The sequence below is a fragment of the Xenopus tropicalis genome, chromosome 1, assembly GCF_000004195.4.
Source record: "Xenopus tropicalis strain Nigerian chromosome 1, UCB_Xtro_10.0, whole genome shotgun sequence".
Lineage (NCBI taxonomy): Eukaryota > Metazoa > Chordata > Amphibia > Anura > Pipidae > Xenopus > Xenopus tropicalis.
In genome coordinates this window covers 203,120,649-203,139,260 of record NC_030677.2, presented here as the reverse complement: position 1 = coordinate 203,139,260, position 18,612 = coordinate 203,120,649, and the positions used below count along the sequence as shown (strand labels likewise).

Sequence of the window (18,612 nt, the reverse complement as noted above, 5' to 3'; positions counted from 1 at the left end):
GCTTTCAATTCGGACCCCTTTGCTGGTTTATTTTTTTTTGTAAATATCTGGGCAGCAATCCTTCCCTTTTCCTTAATCCAGGAAGTATAAACACTAGCGGAATCCAACATCATCTTTGAAAAAAAAAAAAAAAAACAAAAAAAAAAAACAACAACTTTTTTTTTGTTTTTCTTTCTGTCGTCCCCCAAGAAGTACACTTTTTTTTTTCATTATTGCAAGTTTACCATTTTAAATTAAATATTTTTTTTTTTTTCTAGACTTACAAATGAATTATATATTTTTTTTTTCTTTATTCCAAAAGAAGTTTAGGCACAAATGCATGGTTCCACAGTGTGGAGAAGATTGCCAGTCACGAGGCTGCGACGCAATGCTTGGAACATTCGCTATACGGTAACACTGAAAAGTTCTCAAGTTGCACTTTTTTTCCGTTTTTTTTTTTTCTTGCATCGGGAATGCTGAAACCTCTTGCGTCTGCGGTGCATATAACTACTCAGACTTGTCTCATATCTTACAAAAAGAAAAAAGGGATACAGGAGAAGTGTTTGTGTGGGTTTAAGATAATACAGCTGTTAAGGAAGTGGCTTCTTGTCTAAACGAAGAAACGCAAAAAAAAAAAAAAAAAAATGAAAAAAACCTTGGACCTAAAAAATAAGCAGAGGAGAAGGTAGGATTAATGTAAAGTAAGCAAGTCATGTGTAAATCATGCGTCAGTGTAATGGATATTGGGAATAGGGGGTGTGTAGAAGGAATCCCGCCCGCACCGCCACACACACACGCGAGCACACAACACAAATGGGTGGCCTTTGTGGGGAATGAACGTCAGATCTGGCCTTTTTAGCCAAAAATGTTTTATTTATGCATTTGCACGGGAAGTCATGTATAGATAATAATAGGTTCATGAACTCTACGGGACTTCCCAGGGCATTCTAAGCAATTCATTTTTTTTTTCCTGTTTCGCAATAACTCAAGTTGACACATTTGTCAAAGACGGTAAAGGTGCCAGGCCTTCAGAATGTTTTCGACTGATATAATCAGTTGACTAAGTTCGGTTTCTAAGAGGGGAGCTAACATGGAGATGTATAAACTGTAGATGTGTAATGTTAAACTATAACCTGGCCCCATCATTTTCAGAACAGTCTGTATAGTTGTAATGTTTTGGTAAAAGGCAAATAATCTTTTTTTGATCTAAGTCCAAGTAAAGGTGCCCATACACGGGCCAATTGTAGTTGCAGATATCGGCAGCTTATCGGCCTGTGTAGGGGCAGGAACGACGGGCTTGCCCGACCGATATCTGGCCTGAAACAGATAAAGATCGGGCAGGTTAAAAGCTTTAGTCGGATAGGGGACAGCATCGGCTCGTTGATGCGGTCCCCGAACCGACTGCGCCCTTAACAGTCGTTACAATTTGATCGTTTGGCCCCAGGGCCAAACGACCAAATTGGCCTAAATTCCCCCAATATCGCCCTCCCGTAGGTGGGGATATCGGGAGAAGATCCGCTCGTTTGGCGACCTCGCCAGGCGAGCAGATCGTTACGTGCATGGCCACCTTAAGTGTGAGTTGTGATACAAGGGATGGAACTAGGGGCAGGCAAATGAGGCACGTGCCTAGGCGCAACAGAGGGGGGGTTAGACATGTACCTCTTGTGTTGCCTACACCTAATCCGGGCCCTAGCCGGTCAGGTTGCCTAATGTCCCCAGCCAGCTTGGCCCAGGACTGTGTGATAAGTATCAGAAAGTGTTTAAGGAAAAACAAGGTGGGGAGCGTGCCCTCGGCTGCGTCAATATGAACTGCACACTGCCATTCAATACCCTTAATCCCATACGTTTCACAATCTGTGGCAGGCAAGGAGTTAAAACTAAACCTACCTTTTTACATCTGCCCCAAATGATTTGCTGCATCTCCCATCCCAGGGTGAGGGCCTGCCAGGGACAGAGGCGAGGGGTCGGAGGAAACCTTTTCTTCTTCTCTTCGCTTTAGGCAGGCAGCTTTAGGGTTCAGATTTCTCTCTGCATACAAAATACAAACCGTATTCATAGAGCGCCAATAAAATAACACACAGCGATGGGAACAGTGTAGCCTTATGTGATACAGACCAGCCTGAAGCTTAGAGGTCAGATAAGAAATGATAAATGAATGGAGGGCAACATTTTCAATATCAAAAAATGATTCCTAAAATTCTACAATCTGCTGCTACTTTCATTCCATTAATGATTCCCAAATACTACGGAACCCAAAAACATAATATAAAACAATAAATATTAACAGTATTTTGGAGGGTGGGGGCACCTTGCTCCTGTTCAGTACCTATTGCTGGCAACACAACTCTTTGTACTTCCAGAACCACCACTTGGTCCATATCAGATCTTGTTTTTATCAGTGTATGCAGTGGTAGCTTACAATAGAATACAATAGAATACAATACAATACAATAGAAGCCTGCACATTATATATATATATATATATATATATATATATATATATATATATATATATATATATATATATATATATATATATAGGCAGTAGGTATCTGATTTTCATAGACTCCGCCCCTGCATTGCCCCATTATGCCCAGACATGCCAGGATATGGTTTAATTTCGGCCAGCTCTGAATAAGCCCCATGCTGCTGGGGGCTGACAAATGACAACTGTCCTGCCTAACATAACTAACCTAATACTAGAAGGTCCAATATAGAGAGGAGGGTAGGATTACCGCGGACTTGCTGCTCTAAGCTCAGTATGACTGCCACGGCCTGGTGCAGTATTAAGAGCTTGGTTTGGGGCTTATCGCTCTTCAGGTGAAGTTGCACCATGCGGCCCAGCTCCTTGAAAGCCTCATTAATATCACGGACGCGGAGGCGCTCTCGCGCATTGTTTGCCATCCGCCTTTCCTTCTCTCTCTCTGCCTTCTGCTCTGGGGTCAGGTCTTCATCATCATTATTGCTGGATAATAAATGACATGTTTAAATAGGGACCCTGCATACAGAGACTCCAACAGTCAGACAGGTAGAGCACAATCATCATTACAGGTAACACACACCAAACTGTATTGGAATTATTCCATACGTGTCATGCAGAAACCCACAGAAACCAATGACATTTGCTTTCATTTTTCCAACTACTGCAGGCCTCAAAGGGTTAAGGAACATGGGGCAATTCCATGTATTAGTTGTGCAAGTGATTTCCACCTCGGCGGGTAGGGAAAAAAACACATAGAATTGATCCCCTTGATTTCTATTAGAATGGGCTGCAAGTCACCTGACAGTCATGAGTCCCATAGAAATGAATGGGGAACAGTCTGGGCATTCTGTCCCCCAAGCCTAGTGAGAAATCACTCAGCAAAATGCCTGGAATCTTCCCATGTGCCATGGCCCTAAATTGAAATTCTATTCTAGTCCTCTGCCTATATTACATTATTACATTATATGATGCTGGAGTTATATATGGATAATAATCAGGCTTCCCCGTCTGGCAGACTATGCGTAGCTGAACTGCACACAGGCAACCCAATACTTGCATTTAAATAGCAATCACTCTACTACAGTACAAATGGTTCAGCACAGTAAGGCAACTGGCACGCGTGGCGGATTCCCAGCCTGTATTTATCTGCCCCTAAGCTCTCAGAGCCACTGGCTACAGGCACACAGAGTGGATTTAAGCATGAAACTGCTCCAGTATCCAGTTCTACTCCAAAATCTGCTCCACGTGTCTGCACCCGGGCCCGCGCAATAGCTCTGGGTTCCAGGTAGGAATGCACTGAATCCAAGATTCAGTTCGGGATTCGGCCAAATCTTTTACAAAGGATTTGGGGTTCGGCTGAATCCAAAAATAGTGGATTCGGTGCATCCCTAGTTCCAGGCACATCGAGAAGCTTTTAGGAGCATAGGAGCGGATTCTCGCCCTGTATTTATCCACAGGCCGAGAATCCACCACATGTGGCAGTAGCCTAAACTCCCAATTACAGTCTTAGGATTTCTGAAGATAACACAAATTGTTTTTGCATTAAGCATTGCAATTTCAGCCACGAGTCTGCAACTACAATCTTGCTGGCAGTGCTTTACATGAGTTCACTGTAGTCTGTTTTGCCTCCTTTAGTGCAAAAAGCATTCTCTCTAGCACTGATTTCAAGAACATTACGTGCCCCTTCCACATGAGGGGGCCCGAGGCTTCACAGATATAGGGCCTTCATGCCAGCAAAGCACGCTAAATATACACAGTGATTATGAAGAGAAACCCCCCAAGGGTCAGAGTGCTCATATTGGTTCTTTTCAGACATATATTGGCACAAAACTTCCAAGTTTTGCTACTTTAATGTCACAAAACTCTATAACAAATCCAATATCCTAAAGGAAACCCCAAGCTTGGCTGTAGATTTGTGACAGTATATTTCCGAAAAGGTAAAAGCCGGCACTTTTATATAAATCCCTTGGTTTCCTCCAGGCCATGGGGAAATAAAAGCGGAGTTTCTCCATAATCCATTCTGTTCACTTCATTAAAATCCAGTAAAGGAAATAAATGAAGCGACACTATTATATACTGCTACCTAGATCTTGACCTTGTAATTGATTTGACATCCTTCTTGTCGTCATCTAATTTCTTGTCGTCGGAAGATTTCGAGTCGTGAAGGTTTTCGTCCCCTTCGTCTTCGGATTTGATCTCGGAACTGCCTGGAGAGACGGCCTGTGCTTGGAGACCGGTTGGGATACCTGTAAGAGAGACAGGCACTGATGTCAAGTCTGGCACAAACATGGCAAGTTGGGAGTTGAAGATTCCCCAGGTTCATGTACCTTGTTTGGAACTGTTCCACTAAAACCTTAGTTTAAAATTTATATTTTCCCTTTATATAAATCTAATGGAGCCATTAAGAAATACAAATACAGACGTGTTAAGGGGTCTGCTTCCTCTATAGCAGTGCTGTCCAACTTCTGTGGTACCGAGGGCCGGAATTTTTCCGGCCTCCGTGGTGGAGGGCCGATAATGGAAGCTAGTTTTGACCACTCTCCTTTTTAAAACCACACCCACTTGAAACCACACCCATGTTATCGCATGACCATAGCCATATTAATGGTGGTAGTACAGCAAAAACCTGCCATACTCTGCCTTCTCTACCCTGCCTGTGTGTGCCATACTCTGCCAGGCCTACCCTGCCTGTGTGTGCCATACACTGCCTGCCCTACCCTGCCTGCGTGTGTCATACTCTGCCTTCCCTACCCTGCCTGTGTGCCATACTCTGCCTTCCCTACCCTGCCTGTGTGCCATACTCTGCCCGTCCTATGCTGTCTGTGTGTATGGCACACACAGGCAGCATACGGCAGGTAGAGTATGGCACACACAGGTAGCCTACAGTGACACAATGCTGGCACTGCTCCTACAGTCTGCACAATAACTATATATTAAAAAACTTTTTAATTGCAGTACCACCACAGTATATGTTCTTTTTATAGTGTGTAGGGTATATTTGTGGATTTCTACTGCTGACGTGTGAACAGTTGAAGAATGTGGGTGATTACAGCCTGAGCCTGAGGTGTGAACACTGCAGGGGGTGAACAATGCAGGGATAAAAAAGCGTGAACAACACAGGGGATTACATTTTTAAACAATACAGGGGGTTTACAGCCTGAATCTGAGGTGTTAACCATGCAGGGGGGCCTGTTAATCTCAATACTGATACCATTTAAAGCTTATACAAAGGTAAGCCATCAAAGCAGCCAGACAGGTGGGGGGCCACAAAGAGGGGGGTCGCAGGCCACCAGTTGGACAGCACTGCTCTATAGTATAGAAAGCCCCTCTCCCCAGCTACTCTCCTTCCTGAGAGCAGACAGGGAGCTGGGAATGCAAGCTCACGGGAGGGCAGGGAGTAGGGTAGTGGGTCCAGGTAGAGTTGTTTGTGCACCCCGGCCCCTCTGATGATTTTTTTGCCGGGGGGGGGCCAAGTGTCACAGTTTTGCCACTGATTCTGTGCTTAACTGCACTTACAATATTCAGCCTAAGGTTAAGGATATAAAGGAGTGGTTCCAAAAGTGTGGTTTAGAAGCTTACAAAAACCAGTGGAAGGGGGCACAGGCTGATGGCTAGTTAGGGTAGAATTAGAGAGATAAGGTGGCCATACACTAAAATCTGCTCGTTTGGCGAGGACGCCAAGTAAGCGGATCTTCTCTTGATATGCCCCCCTATGGGCGATATTGAGCTAATTCGATTGTTTAGCCTTAGCGCCAAATGATTGAATTAAAAAGGTGGGCATAGGCGCTGTTGATTCGGGGATCAACGAGCCAATATAGTCCCCGATACGACAGAAAAATCAAACCTGCCTGATCAAGATCTGGCTGATTTCAAGACAGATATTGGTCCGGAAAGCCCATCGATGATGACCATACACGGGCAGATAAGCTGCCGAATCAGTCTAAAGGACTTGTATCGGCAGCTGAAATCTGCCAGTGTACAGCCACCATTACTGTTTTGGTTCTCCCCGTTACTATAGGATAGTGTCTGCTAGGGCCCTGTCTATAGGCAAAGAAACGTCTGACTACAATTAAAGCCTGAACCCAAAACATCTGATGACCTGTAGTTTAGGGCTTCAGATATTTTGGGAACATTCTCTAACTCACATATTTATATACTTTCCCCAATTTTTAGGATGGTTACAGCAGTGTCATTTAGGGCCTCCTAAGGGTTAATGTTCTGAACCAGTTAGAAGGCCCCCATGTATGATTAATCCATATAAAGGTCTTAACCACTGCATGGTTCCACCGAGTAGTTACCCTTACCCCGGTATGGGTCTTGGTCGGAGTTCAAATCGGGTGACGTAGCCGACTGTACAGGTAACTGTGGGACGGACACCTGATTTGGCACGAGGGAGTGACTGCCCCGTAGATTAACACCATCTTCACGATGAGCTCCAACCTAAGAAAAAAAACACAGTCGTTACCCCAATACAGAATTTAAGGGGGGTTATATTGTAACATGGATACTTTCGGTCCTGGGACAGTAACCAATAAGTAGATTTTTTTACTCATCTCATTCGTAGAAAATACTGGATGGAATCAAACATTTGCCCAAGTTACTACACAACCCCCCTCTGTATAGCAGCTTTTAGACTAGGCCTGCCCAACCACGAGTTTGCCCTCCTAGTGTATCCATATAGTATTTCTGCACACATTATATTGGCATTCTTATTTACTAGCATTATTTATCCAGCCGTGCCAGTGATTGAAGAAAGATACTGCCTATATTCTGACTATAAGATCCAGTCTCTTAGGAAACAAATAAATCTTTTATTTGTGGCACTAGAGGGAGCTCTTGTATTAACAGTCTCATCGGTGGCGGCTGGAAACGCACGCAGGGTGCAGTACGACGCCGGGCTGCACATTTAGTGACAAATATGGAAGAGTAACTCAGGCAGGTAAAACGTCAAATCGTCTCCCTGGGCGCTGCCGTTGAGCGCGCTGATTCGAACCAATCTGTCTTCTATCATGTCCGCTAACAGATCTGACAATTATCTTAATGCCCATATGTTTAATTGTGGGACCTTCCATTCCCCCATTGTCTCCAGGAATTTCCCTTTGGCATCCGGAGTTAAATATCCAGAGATGGAATGCTCCATCCCGCCATTCATCCCATGATGAAAGTTAATCTTGATGTGGGGCTCAGAGTACGGCATAGCTCAGCTGGCAATGATCGGCCACTACTGACCAATCAGCAACATGGCATTTATAACATATAAAGCCTCACACTCTACTTTAAATAAATCACTTTACAATCATCATGGGAGGGGGGGCCTTTACTTGTGAATAATGCCTCCTCCATGCATTCGCCTTAAGCAACAATACAGGTATTGGATCCGTTATCTGGAAACCTGTTACCCAGAAAGTTACGAATTACATAGGTCATTTCTCATAGATTCCATTATCAGCAAATAATTTTAATTTTTATACATGATTTCCCCTTTCACTTGATCCTAAGATATAATGAATCTTTACTGGATGCAAAACAATCCTGTTGGGTTTATTTAATGTTGAAATGATTGGTTAGTAGATTTAAGGTAAGGTGATTCAAATTACAAAAAGCACCCTTATCCGGAAAGGCCCAGGTCCCCAGCATTCTGGGTAACAGGTCCCGTACCTGTACTTCTATTGGCCATATATTAAGGACACTGATAGGAACTAAGTGCCCCTTTTATTAATATTTTTATTAGTTTGATTTAATTTTTAATATGCCATAGAATGCCTGATTCCTAGCAATTCTGCAAATTCGTTATTTATTTTTTATAGTTTGATTTTTTTTTTTTTTTTTTTTTTTTATATATTTTTAAATTATTTGCCTTCCTCTTCTACATGTTCCCAGCTTTCACATGGGGGTCACTATTCCTCTGTGAGCTTACAATTCTATTATAATTGTTACTTTTTATTCCTTATCTTTCTATTCAGGCTCTCTTCTATTCATTTTCCAGTCTCTCTATCAAACCACTGACTCTGGTTGCTAAGGTAAGCAAGATCCTAGCGACCAGGTAGCTGCTCAAATTCCAAACTGAGGAGCTGCTGAACAAAACAAAAAAACAAATAACCGAAAAACCACAAAAAACAAAAACCAATGGCAAATTGTCTCGGAATATCACTGTCTATATATATGTTATAATATAACACTAAACTACTTTGAAAATCCTGTTTATTTTCTACCATATCAAATAAGCACATCCTATAGTGGTGGGGTTCATATATTCCCCCCCTCCCAGAGCCAGATAATGGCCTCGCCAAACATTACTGCAGTAAAGTGACCAAACCTAGCGATAAAGAGGAATTTCTCCTGCTTTGCGTCCTGTGAGTCTGCCATTAAGCGAAACTGTACGTCTCAAAAACGTGACTATTTCAGATATAAATCAACTTTACACAATATCACACCATATCCCTTTAGATCTGCAGAATATAAAGTGGTTTTATATATATTTTGTAGGTTCAGCTCCACTTCTGAACATTGTCCATGCAGACCGCAGAACCCTTGTTTTTTTTCTAATGGGAAAATAAAGGGCAGATAAAGCCTCCGTGCAAATCATGTTAACGTCCTCTTTAAAAGAAGCTAACGGCAGGCACGGAACGACTGGCGGGCTGCAGCGTTAATAAACCCGATCGCGCGGGAACGCGTGCCAAGAAATTTTAATTGTGATGAAAATGTGTCCAAGAGTCTGTCGTTAGCAGCCATTGTTCATCGTCGGAGCACATCAGACTTCAGCCGGGAGTATAGCTATCTTCCATGAAAGAAATAGAGATTAATTAGTGTTTTTCATGCTGTTCAGATTTGTATCACACTGATTTTAAGACTATTTGCTTCATATCCAGCTGCCTTGCCCGGCCTATCCTAATCCCCATCTGGATAGTTTATGTGGCTTTGAAAAATCCGTCACACAATATACAAAAATAAGTAAATAACAAAGTGCCCCCTTTTATTTCCATTCCTTCTTAAAAAGACGTCTGAATCCATTTTTTGTTGCCTAAAAGCCCCGCCTTTGTAGCCCAAGGCAAAACAGCGCGTGCGAGAAAAGTTCAAGAGTAGAAGGAAATAAAATAAATGTTTTTTTTTTCTGTGTGTGTGCGTCCCGAGAGAAAGGAGCTGAAACAAGGTGTTAGTATTCAGATTCCTCGCGCCAGTGTTTCGATAGAGAGAGATTATTCTCCCCACACCTGCTGGGGCACGAGGAGGAAATTCTAAATCACTGTCAGATTCCTGGGAAAGAAACGCAGCAGTGTTGTAGGGCAAACTCCTCTGTTCTGTTCTGCAAACAATGGCCGATTAGAGAGAGCTTAACAGAGAGGCGCTGGTAACCCCAATCCCCAAACTGAACTGCAGGGACCCCAGATATTACAATTATTTTATTACAATTCCTCCATTTTTCTAGATTGCCCCATTTGTCATAAGAATAAAACATCTCCCACGGTCTTCAAGTTTTTAATTATATTAGGGGGCCCATACACAGGCAGATCGTGTTCTGGGAAATGACCGATTTTAGGGTGATCCAATAACATTGTCCACTTATCATGACATTGATAAGATGCAAATGATCTAAACGTGGCCATACATTATAAGATAAGATTTTTCTGCAATATGCCCACCTAATCGATCATTTGGCACTAGGGCCAAACAACTGAATTACGCCAATCAGAGATAGGAGCAGTCAGATTGAGGATCCCATCAATAAATCGATGCATTCATCCTAAAACTGACTTAAAAATATCAAACCTTGCCGATCAATACCTGCCCAATTTTCCATTCAAATATCAGTCGGGTAAGGCCGTCGGGGGGGGGGGGGGGGGGGGGGGGCGCAAAACAGTCTAAAGGACTCAAATCGGCAGTTTTAAAGTTTTGATCATTCCAACAGTCGACCAGGGAGTTATGAAAATTGTGTAAAGAAAAAAAAAAAAAGCGTAATCCAATAAACAGTAAAGCCAAAGAGAGGGAACCTTTGTCACTCTTAAGGTCCCCATACACGGGCCGATTGTAGCTGCTGATATCGGTCCCTTGGACCAATTCGGCAGCTTATTGGCCCGTGTAGGGGCAGAAACAATGGCCATGCCCGACCGATATCTGGCCTGAAATCGGCAGATATTGTTCAGGCAGGTTAAAAGATTTAGTCGGATCGGGGACCGCATCGGCTCGTTCATGCGGTCCCCAAACCGACTGAGCCATTGCCGCCCTTAGAATTCGATCGTTTGGCCCCAAGGCCAAACCGAATTAACCTACATTTGCCCAATATCGCCCACCCTTAGGTGGGGATATCGGGAGAAGATCCTAAAGTGTATGGCCACCTTAACTTGGTGAAATGGAGAGACTCGGCTCCCTAAGGGAAGCTCATTGACTGTCGGTGGGGCAGTCTGGATTCTGGAGATCTGTCAGGTTTAGATATGAGTAGGCTTAGAGTAGGGTTGCACCTTTTTTGTAATTAAATACCAGCCTTCAGGTGGGGGAATAGGAGGTAATGTCACACTGGGGCGGGGAAATGGGCGTGGCATAGGCGGGATGATCCTTGTAAGGGGGAATCCAGCAGCGGAGAGAGTCAGGAATCAAATTGGCGGGTAAATTTGTAATTTCAACCCTGGCCCTAGCTGGTGATTTACTGTCTGGGTCTGTCAGATACCAGCAACTGTCAGTATTGCAAATCTATATTTTCATGTACCTGTAACCATGATATAAGCTAAGGGGGTGTTGGTGCATACATCGAGGCACAATATGTAGTCAGCCCTTGCTATGCCCTAATGCCCATGTTCCTGATCCCAGACCTTTTCCTAATCACTCCGTATACACTGACGACTATATATTGGGCTCTTCCTTGTCCCTTTAAGCAACAGGGCTACATTTCCTTCCTGATCACTGGCCTCCAAGCCCCAATACTACTGAAGGCTACATATCCCGCTAAAAGGAAAAAATGGAATACATTATTGGTAAAAATAAGATTAAGAAAGAAGAAGAAGAGAAAGATTACAGCTTGACATGACTAAACGCCATCTCCCCTTTCAAGATCCCCTTTCGTATTTGCGCCCTCTCACAACGCGGGAGTGTGTTTGTGCAGCCGCTCTGTAAGGACAATTTCAGCGCGTTCCTCTGAAGTGCCTCCATATTGCCGAGACCATGGCGTACTCAATGTAATTACCAATGTGCTACCAAACAGCTTCCGTGTCCTAGGATTATAATCTGACCATGAAGTATCAATTGCGCACAACCGCTGAAGCCTGCCTGATTTGCAGTTTCAATTATCTCCCCCGTATCTTATCCATAGGCAAAAGAAAGAAAGACAATTTGCTCAGATATGAAAAGTGCTGTTTAGAAGAGAAGTGCGTCCTCGAGATTGGTGGGAAATAGCCCTATAAAGCTCCTTAATAGCTCACAGATGGGCCCTCCATTCATCACGTAAGAACAAGAGACAAAAGCCCAGAGTACACAATAAGCGTATCTGTGTAGGAAGAGGGGCTCATTCGCCCAACACGCAGAATTTCTACATTTTTACCTGCACGTGGAATGTCACTGAGAAAAGAAATCAGAACTTACACTTGTGGAAATGGCAACATTATTAACTTTCAATTTCCTGTATTAATTTTGGCCACATCTTAATGCTAATGGTTATACAGGTAATGGATATATATATATATATACTTGGGACTTTCTGGATAAGAGGTCTTTCTGTTAAGTTAGATCTCCATAATTTAGGTCCACTGAAAAATTATTTATACATTCAATAAACCCAATAGGACTGTTCTGCCCCCAATAAGGGGTAATTATATCTTAGTTGGGATCAAGTACAGGTACTGTTTTATTATTACAGAGAAAAGGGAATCATTTAACCATGAAATAAACCCAATAGGGCTGTTCTGCCCCCAATAAGGGGTAATTATATCTTAGTTGGGATCAAGTACAGGTACTGTTTTATTATTACAGAGAAAAGGGAATCATTTAACCATTAAATAAACCCAATAGGGCTGTTCTGCCCCCAATAAGGGGTAATTATATCTTAGTTGGGATCAAGTACAGGTACTGTTTTATTATTACAGAGAAAAGGGAATCATTTAACCATTAAATAAACCCAATAGGGCTGTTCTGCCCCCAATAAGGGGTAATTATATCTTAGTTGGGATCAAGTACAGGTACTGTTTTATTATTACAGAGAAAAGGGAATCATTTAAACATGAAATAAACCCAATAGGACTGTTCTGCCCCCAATAAGGGGTAATTATATCTTAGTTGGGATCAAGTACAGGTACTGTTTTATTATTACAGAGAAAAGGGAATCATTTAACCATGAAATAAACCCAATAGGGCTGTTCTGCCCCCAATAAGGGGTAATTATATCTTAGTTGGGATCAAGTACAGGTACTGTTTTATTATTACAGAGAAAAGGGAATCATTTAACCATGAAATAAACCCAATAGGGCTGTTCTGCCCCAATAAGGGGTAATTATATCTTAGTTGGGATCAAGTACAGGTACTGTTTTATTATTACAGAGAAAAGGGAATCATTTAACCATTAAATAAACCCAATAGGGCTGTTCTGCCCCCAATAAGGGGTAATTATATCTTAGTTGGGATCAAGTACAGGTACTGTTTTATTATTACAGAGAAAAGGGAATCATTTAAACATGAAATAAACCCAATAGGACTGTTCTGCCCCCAATAAGGGGTAATTATATCTTAGTTGGGATCAAGTACAGGTACTGTTTTATTATTACAGAGAAAAGGGAATCATTTAACCATTAAATAAACCCAATAGGGCTGTTCTGCCCCCAATAAGGGGTAATTATATCTTAGTTGGGATCAAGTACAGGTACTGTTTTATTATTACAGAGAAAAGGGAATCATTTAACCATTAAATAAACCCAATAGGGCTGTTCTGCCCCCAATAAGGGGTAATTATATCTTAGTTGGGATCAAGTACAGGTACTGTTTTATTATTACAGAGAAAAGGGAATCATTTAACCATGAAATAAACCCAATAGGGCTGTTCTGCCCCCAATAAGGGGTAATTATATCTTAGTTGGGATCAAGTACAGGTACTGTTTTATTATTACAGAGAAAAGGGAATCATTTAACCATTAAATAAACCCAATAGGGCTGTTCTGCCCCAATAAGGGGTAATTATATCTTAGTTGGGATCAAGTACAGGTACTGTTTTATTATTACAGAGAAAAGGGAATTATTTAACCATTAAATAAACCCAATAGGGCTGTTCTGCCCCAATAAGGGGTAATTATATCTTAGTTGGGATCAAGTACAGGTACTGTTTTATTATTACAGAGAAAAGGGAATCATTTAAACATGAAATAAATCCAATAGGACTGTTTAACCTCCAATAAGGATACATGTAGCTTTATGTAATTTGGATCATTATACCTTAAGTCTACTAAAAAATCTTTTAAACATTAAATGAACCCAATAGGATTGTTAATTATTATTAGAGAAAAAGGAATATTTTTTTAAATTTGAATTATGGGAGATGGCCTTCCTGTAATCCGGAACGTTCTGGGTAAGAGGCTTCTGGGTAACGTATCTACCCTCTGATACAACAAGAGGAGTGAAATCTTTAATGAAAACTAGGGATGCATCGAATCCAGTTTTTCGGATTCAGCCGAAATGTCGCACGCGGTGAAAAATTTTCCTCTTCTGTGTTTACTTGACAAAAAGTTACGTGATTTTTAGGATTCGGATTCGGTTTGGCCAGGACTGTGAATTTGTCCGATCTGTTTCAGATCCAATATATAAAATCAAACATATTACGCTTTGTATGAAATACAAAAAAAGAAACTGATGACTTTTTGTTCTAACAATGAATACATCTGCAGGTTACATTTTGCTCTATAATTTTTTGTGGATTTATCGGATAGAAGAAAAGCAGATTTAGAAAAAAAAAAAGGGAGAGAGGGAAAAAAAATCTCTTATCCGAGCAGCTAAAGTGCAGCGTTGTGGGAAAGGGAATGAGCAGCGCGTGGGGCTGTAGCGGCCTGAGAGTATTACTGCGCTAAATGGTTCCCTATGCGGCCTAATCCTTTCATCTCTATTGTATATAATAATAGTTTCCATATGCGCACGGACTCGGCTATAAATAAGATCAAAAGCCATAAGTAAGGATTTAATAAAAAATGACATTAAAAGTGGCATTAAATCAGAAAAAAAAATATCAAAGTTCAACACTTAAAAAAAAAAAAATCTCTTTAAGCAGCTTTTCCAAACGTCGAAGCGTCGGGCATTAGGAATAAAAAAACGAAATCTGTTTAAGCCGCTGCTTATAGAAATAGAGTGAAAACATGCTGCGTTTGGGCCCAAAATCTAAAAAGCGTTTGTTGTGCTGCGCAGTGAATGTCTGCATGGCAGGTGTGTGGGATGGGCAGAACTACATCTCCCAGCATCCTCCTGTGCTGTGTGTGCAGAACTACATCCCCCAGCATCTCCCTGTGCTGTGTGTGCGGAACTACATCTCCCAGCATCCCCCTGTGCTGTGTGTGCGGAACTACATCTCCCAGCATCCCCTGTGCTGTGTGTGCGGAACTACATCTCCCAGCATCCCCCTGTGCTGTGTGTGCAGAACTACATCTCCAAGCATCCCCTGTGCTGTGTGCATAACTACATCTCCCAGCATCCCCTTGTGCTGTGTGTGCGGAACTACATCTCCCAGCATCCCCTTGTGCTGTGTGTGCGGAACTACATCTCCCAGCATCCCCTTGTGCTGTGTGTGCGGAACTACATCTCCCAGCACCCCCCTAGCCCAGAGCAGCTGCAGCCAGCTCGGCAGTGTTTGGGAGGAGTAAATAAGCGCGCCATGGCAGCGTTCCCTGTTTAATGAAGGAGAACCCCGCTAATGTAGCGCTTCCCCATTGCTTGACTTGGAACACACAGGGGGCCTCGGAGAGGAAGTTTTCCTTGGCAGGGAACATTATTGATGTGATGAGAAAGTCCAACTTTCATAACAAATTCCCTTCCAGGACAGCAAAATAACTTTATTTGGGGAGGTCAACTCCCACTTGATTAGAAAGTGCCAATAATTGTCATTTCTCTTTTAATCATTTCCTCCCGTGGGCTCCTTCCTGGGTCCCTCCTGTCTCATTGCAGCAATAGTGCGTATAAAGCTGTCTCTTATATCCCATAAGCGCCCATAATGGGACCTCTCAGGCCAGTGATGTCACTTCCTAACAGAGTGCTATGGCGCTGTGTAACTATGCTGTGCTTCCCTAGCTACCGGCCCCACGCTGCCTCATTAGTGCCTCTCACATTAATAAGCACAATAGCTCTATTCCAATATTGCGCCGGCATCAGGGACTCACAAAAGACCCAATTTTCACCAAGAAAAAAGAATGATCATCTCTCAGGGGGAACAAGTATTTGGCACTGTATATACTGTATTATTGCTTGGATAAGGGTAAGCTGGTCTGGGCTCGCCATATTACTAATATTCCCAACTTATTGTTCTGGATCTGTAGGCAGTTTTCCCATTAACCCCAAACCACAATCCCCCTTTCAGCAGGGCTGTATATACAGGAACCCGGGGGGCTGTGCCCAGAGCGGCAGCTTTAGTGGGGCCGCCTTCGGGTGCATATAGAATTTTTGAATTGTGCTTAGTACAGGGGAATCCCTATGCTGCCATAGTTTTATGGTATCTCTCTGTACAGGCTATGAGCAAACTTAGGGGGCTGTTCCTGCTGAATTGTGCTCAGTACAGGGGAATCCCTATGCTGCCATAGCTTTATGGTATTTCTCTGTACAGGCTATGAGAAAACTTAGGGGGCTGTTCCTGCTGAATTGTGCTTAGTACAGGGGAATCCCTATGCTGCCATAGCTTTATGGTATCTCTCTGTACAGGCTATGAGCAAACTTAGGGGGCTGTTCCTGCTGGATTGTGCTTAGTACAGGGGAATCCCTATGCTGCCATAGCTTTATGGTATCTCTCTGTACAGGCTATAAGCAAACTTAGGGGGCTGTTCCTGCTGAATTGTGCATAGTACAGGAGAATCCCTATGTGCCATAGTTTTATGGTATCTCTCTGTGCAGGCTATGGGCAAACTTAGGGGGCTGTTCCTGCTGAATTGTGCTTAGTACAGGGGAATCCCTATGCTGCTATAGTTTTATGGTATCTCTCTGTACAGGCTATGGGCAAACTTAGGGGGCTGTTCCTGCTGAATTGTGCTTAGTACAGGGGAATCCCTATGTGCCATAGTTTTATGGTATCTCTCTGTACAGGCTATGAGCAAACTTAGGGGGCTGTTCCTGCTGAATTGTGTTTAGTACAGGGGAATCTCTTTGCTGCCATAGTTTTATGGTATCTCTCTGTACAGGCTATGGGCAAACTTAGGGGGCTGTTCCTGCTGAATTGTGCTTAGTGTGCTAAGAACTGTCCCTTTAAACGACCGCTAACGCAGCTTCTACTCTCCCATATAAACATGTGACCAGGGGCCGATCTCCTTGTGCTGTAATGTTCACGGTTAAGTTGCGATTTCTCCGATTACACCCAAAGACACGGGAGCGCACCCAGATTCCATATCCCAGCGCTGGCGACGGAATGTATCCCATTAAGCGCAATCCAGTGAAATCAGCCCGCGCCGCATTCCAGTCCCTTCCCAAGCACCTGCTTTGCTGATGACCTCAGCTCGGCTTCTCAACATTCAGACTTTTTCACAAAACAGCTTTTTAGACAAAAGCCAGCTGTTTCCGATCAAGGCTACAGGGGAAACAAAAATCCGAGGAGCTTGGGGGGGGGGGGGGGCGGCGGAGGGGAGGGGTATTACTTGCCCAGATAGAACAATACTTCATTAGCTCAAACTCCCCCTAGTTTTTATTAATATGATTTTTTGGGTTCATTTATGAAAAAAAAAAAAATAGGAAACACGCCAGTGCAAAATAATAGCTTGGAAAACGCAGGAAACCTTCAATTTAGCTTTATAAAAAGTGCACTGTTTCAGGAAATCGCTGCACTAATGCGTCACGGAGCTGCCAACGTGGAACGACATTTAAACCCAATGCGGTTTCGGAAAATGTTTTTGGGTTCTTGGAAGTTGGAGAAAGTATCTAGGTACATCCGTTACCTTTTCTTATACAGGTATGGGATCCCTTATCTGGAAACCCATTATCCAGAAAGCTCCAAATTATGAAAGGCCGTCTCCCATAGACTCCATTTTTACCAAATAGATCACATTTTTATAAATTATTTTCTTTTCTCTGTAATAATAAAACAGTAACTGTACTTGATCCCAACTAAGATATAATTACCCCTTATTGGGGGCAGAACAGCCCTATTGGGTTTATTTCATGGTTAAATGATTCCCTTTTCTCTGTAATAATAAAACAGTACCTGTACTTGATCCCAACTAAGATATAATTACCCCTTATTGGGGGCAGAACAGCCCTATTGGGTTTATTTAATGGTTAAATTATTCCCTTTTCTCTGTAATAATAAAACAGTACCTGTACTTGATCCCAACTAAGATATAATTACCCCTTATTGGGGGCAGAACAGCCCTATTGGGTTTATTTAATGGTTAAATGATTCCCTTTTCTCTGTAATAATAAAACAGTACCTGTACTTGATCCCAACTAAGATATAATTACCCCTTATTGGGGGGCAGAACAGCCCTATTGGGTTTATTTAATGGTTAAATGATTCCCTTTTCTCTATAATAATAAAACAGTACCTGTACTTGATCCCAACTAAGATATAATTACCCCTTATTGGGGGCAGAACAGCCCTATTGGGTTTATTTAATGGTTAAATGATTCCCTTTTCTCTGTAATAATAAAACAGTACCTGTACTTGATCCCAACTAAGATATAATTACCCCTTATTGGGGGCAGAGCAGCCCTATTGGGTTTATTTCATGGTTAAATGATTCCTTTTTCTCTGTAATAATAAAACAGTACCTGTACTTGATCCCAACTAAGATATAATTACCCCTTATTGGGGGCAGAACAGCCCTATTGGGTTTATTTAATGGTTAAATGATTCCCTTTTCTCTGTAATAATAAAACAGTACCTGTACTTGATCCCAACTAAGATATAATTACCCCTTATTGGGGGCTAAACAATCCTATAGGATTTAATTACTTTTTAAATCATTTTTTAGTAGACTTAAGGTAGGGGATCTGAATTACAG

At 42.4% G+C, this 18,612-nt stretch overlaps 1 protein-coding gene across 13 annotated transcripts in view; it reads right to left on the bottom strand.

Moving 5' to 3' along the window:
* Positions 1-266: 266 nt before the first annotated feature.
* Positions 267-18,612, bottom strand: part of tcf4 (transcription factor 4) — a 263,386-nt gene continuing 245,040 nt past the window's right edge. For 8 of the 13 annotated variants that reach the window (XM_031899661.1, XM_031899665.1, XM_031899677.1 and 5 more), the window contains 5 exons: positions 6,766-6,901; positions 4,557-4,707; positions 2,673-2,944; positions 1,867-2,007; positions 271-641 (listed from right to left, as the gene is read on the bottom strand). In XM_031899661.1, the coding sequence (XP_031755521.1) occupies positions 1,871-2,007; positions 2,673-2,944; positions 4,557-4,707; positions 6,766-6,901 (696 nt within the window). In that variant the 3' untranslated portion in view covers positions 271-641; positions 1,867-1,870. 13 annotated transcript variants of the gene reach the window in all.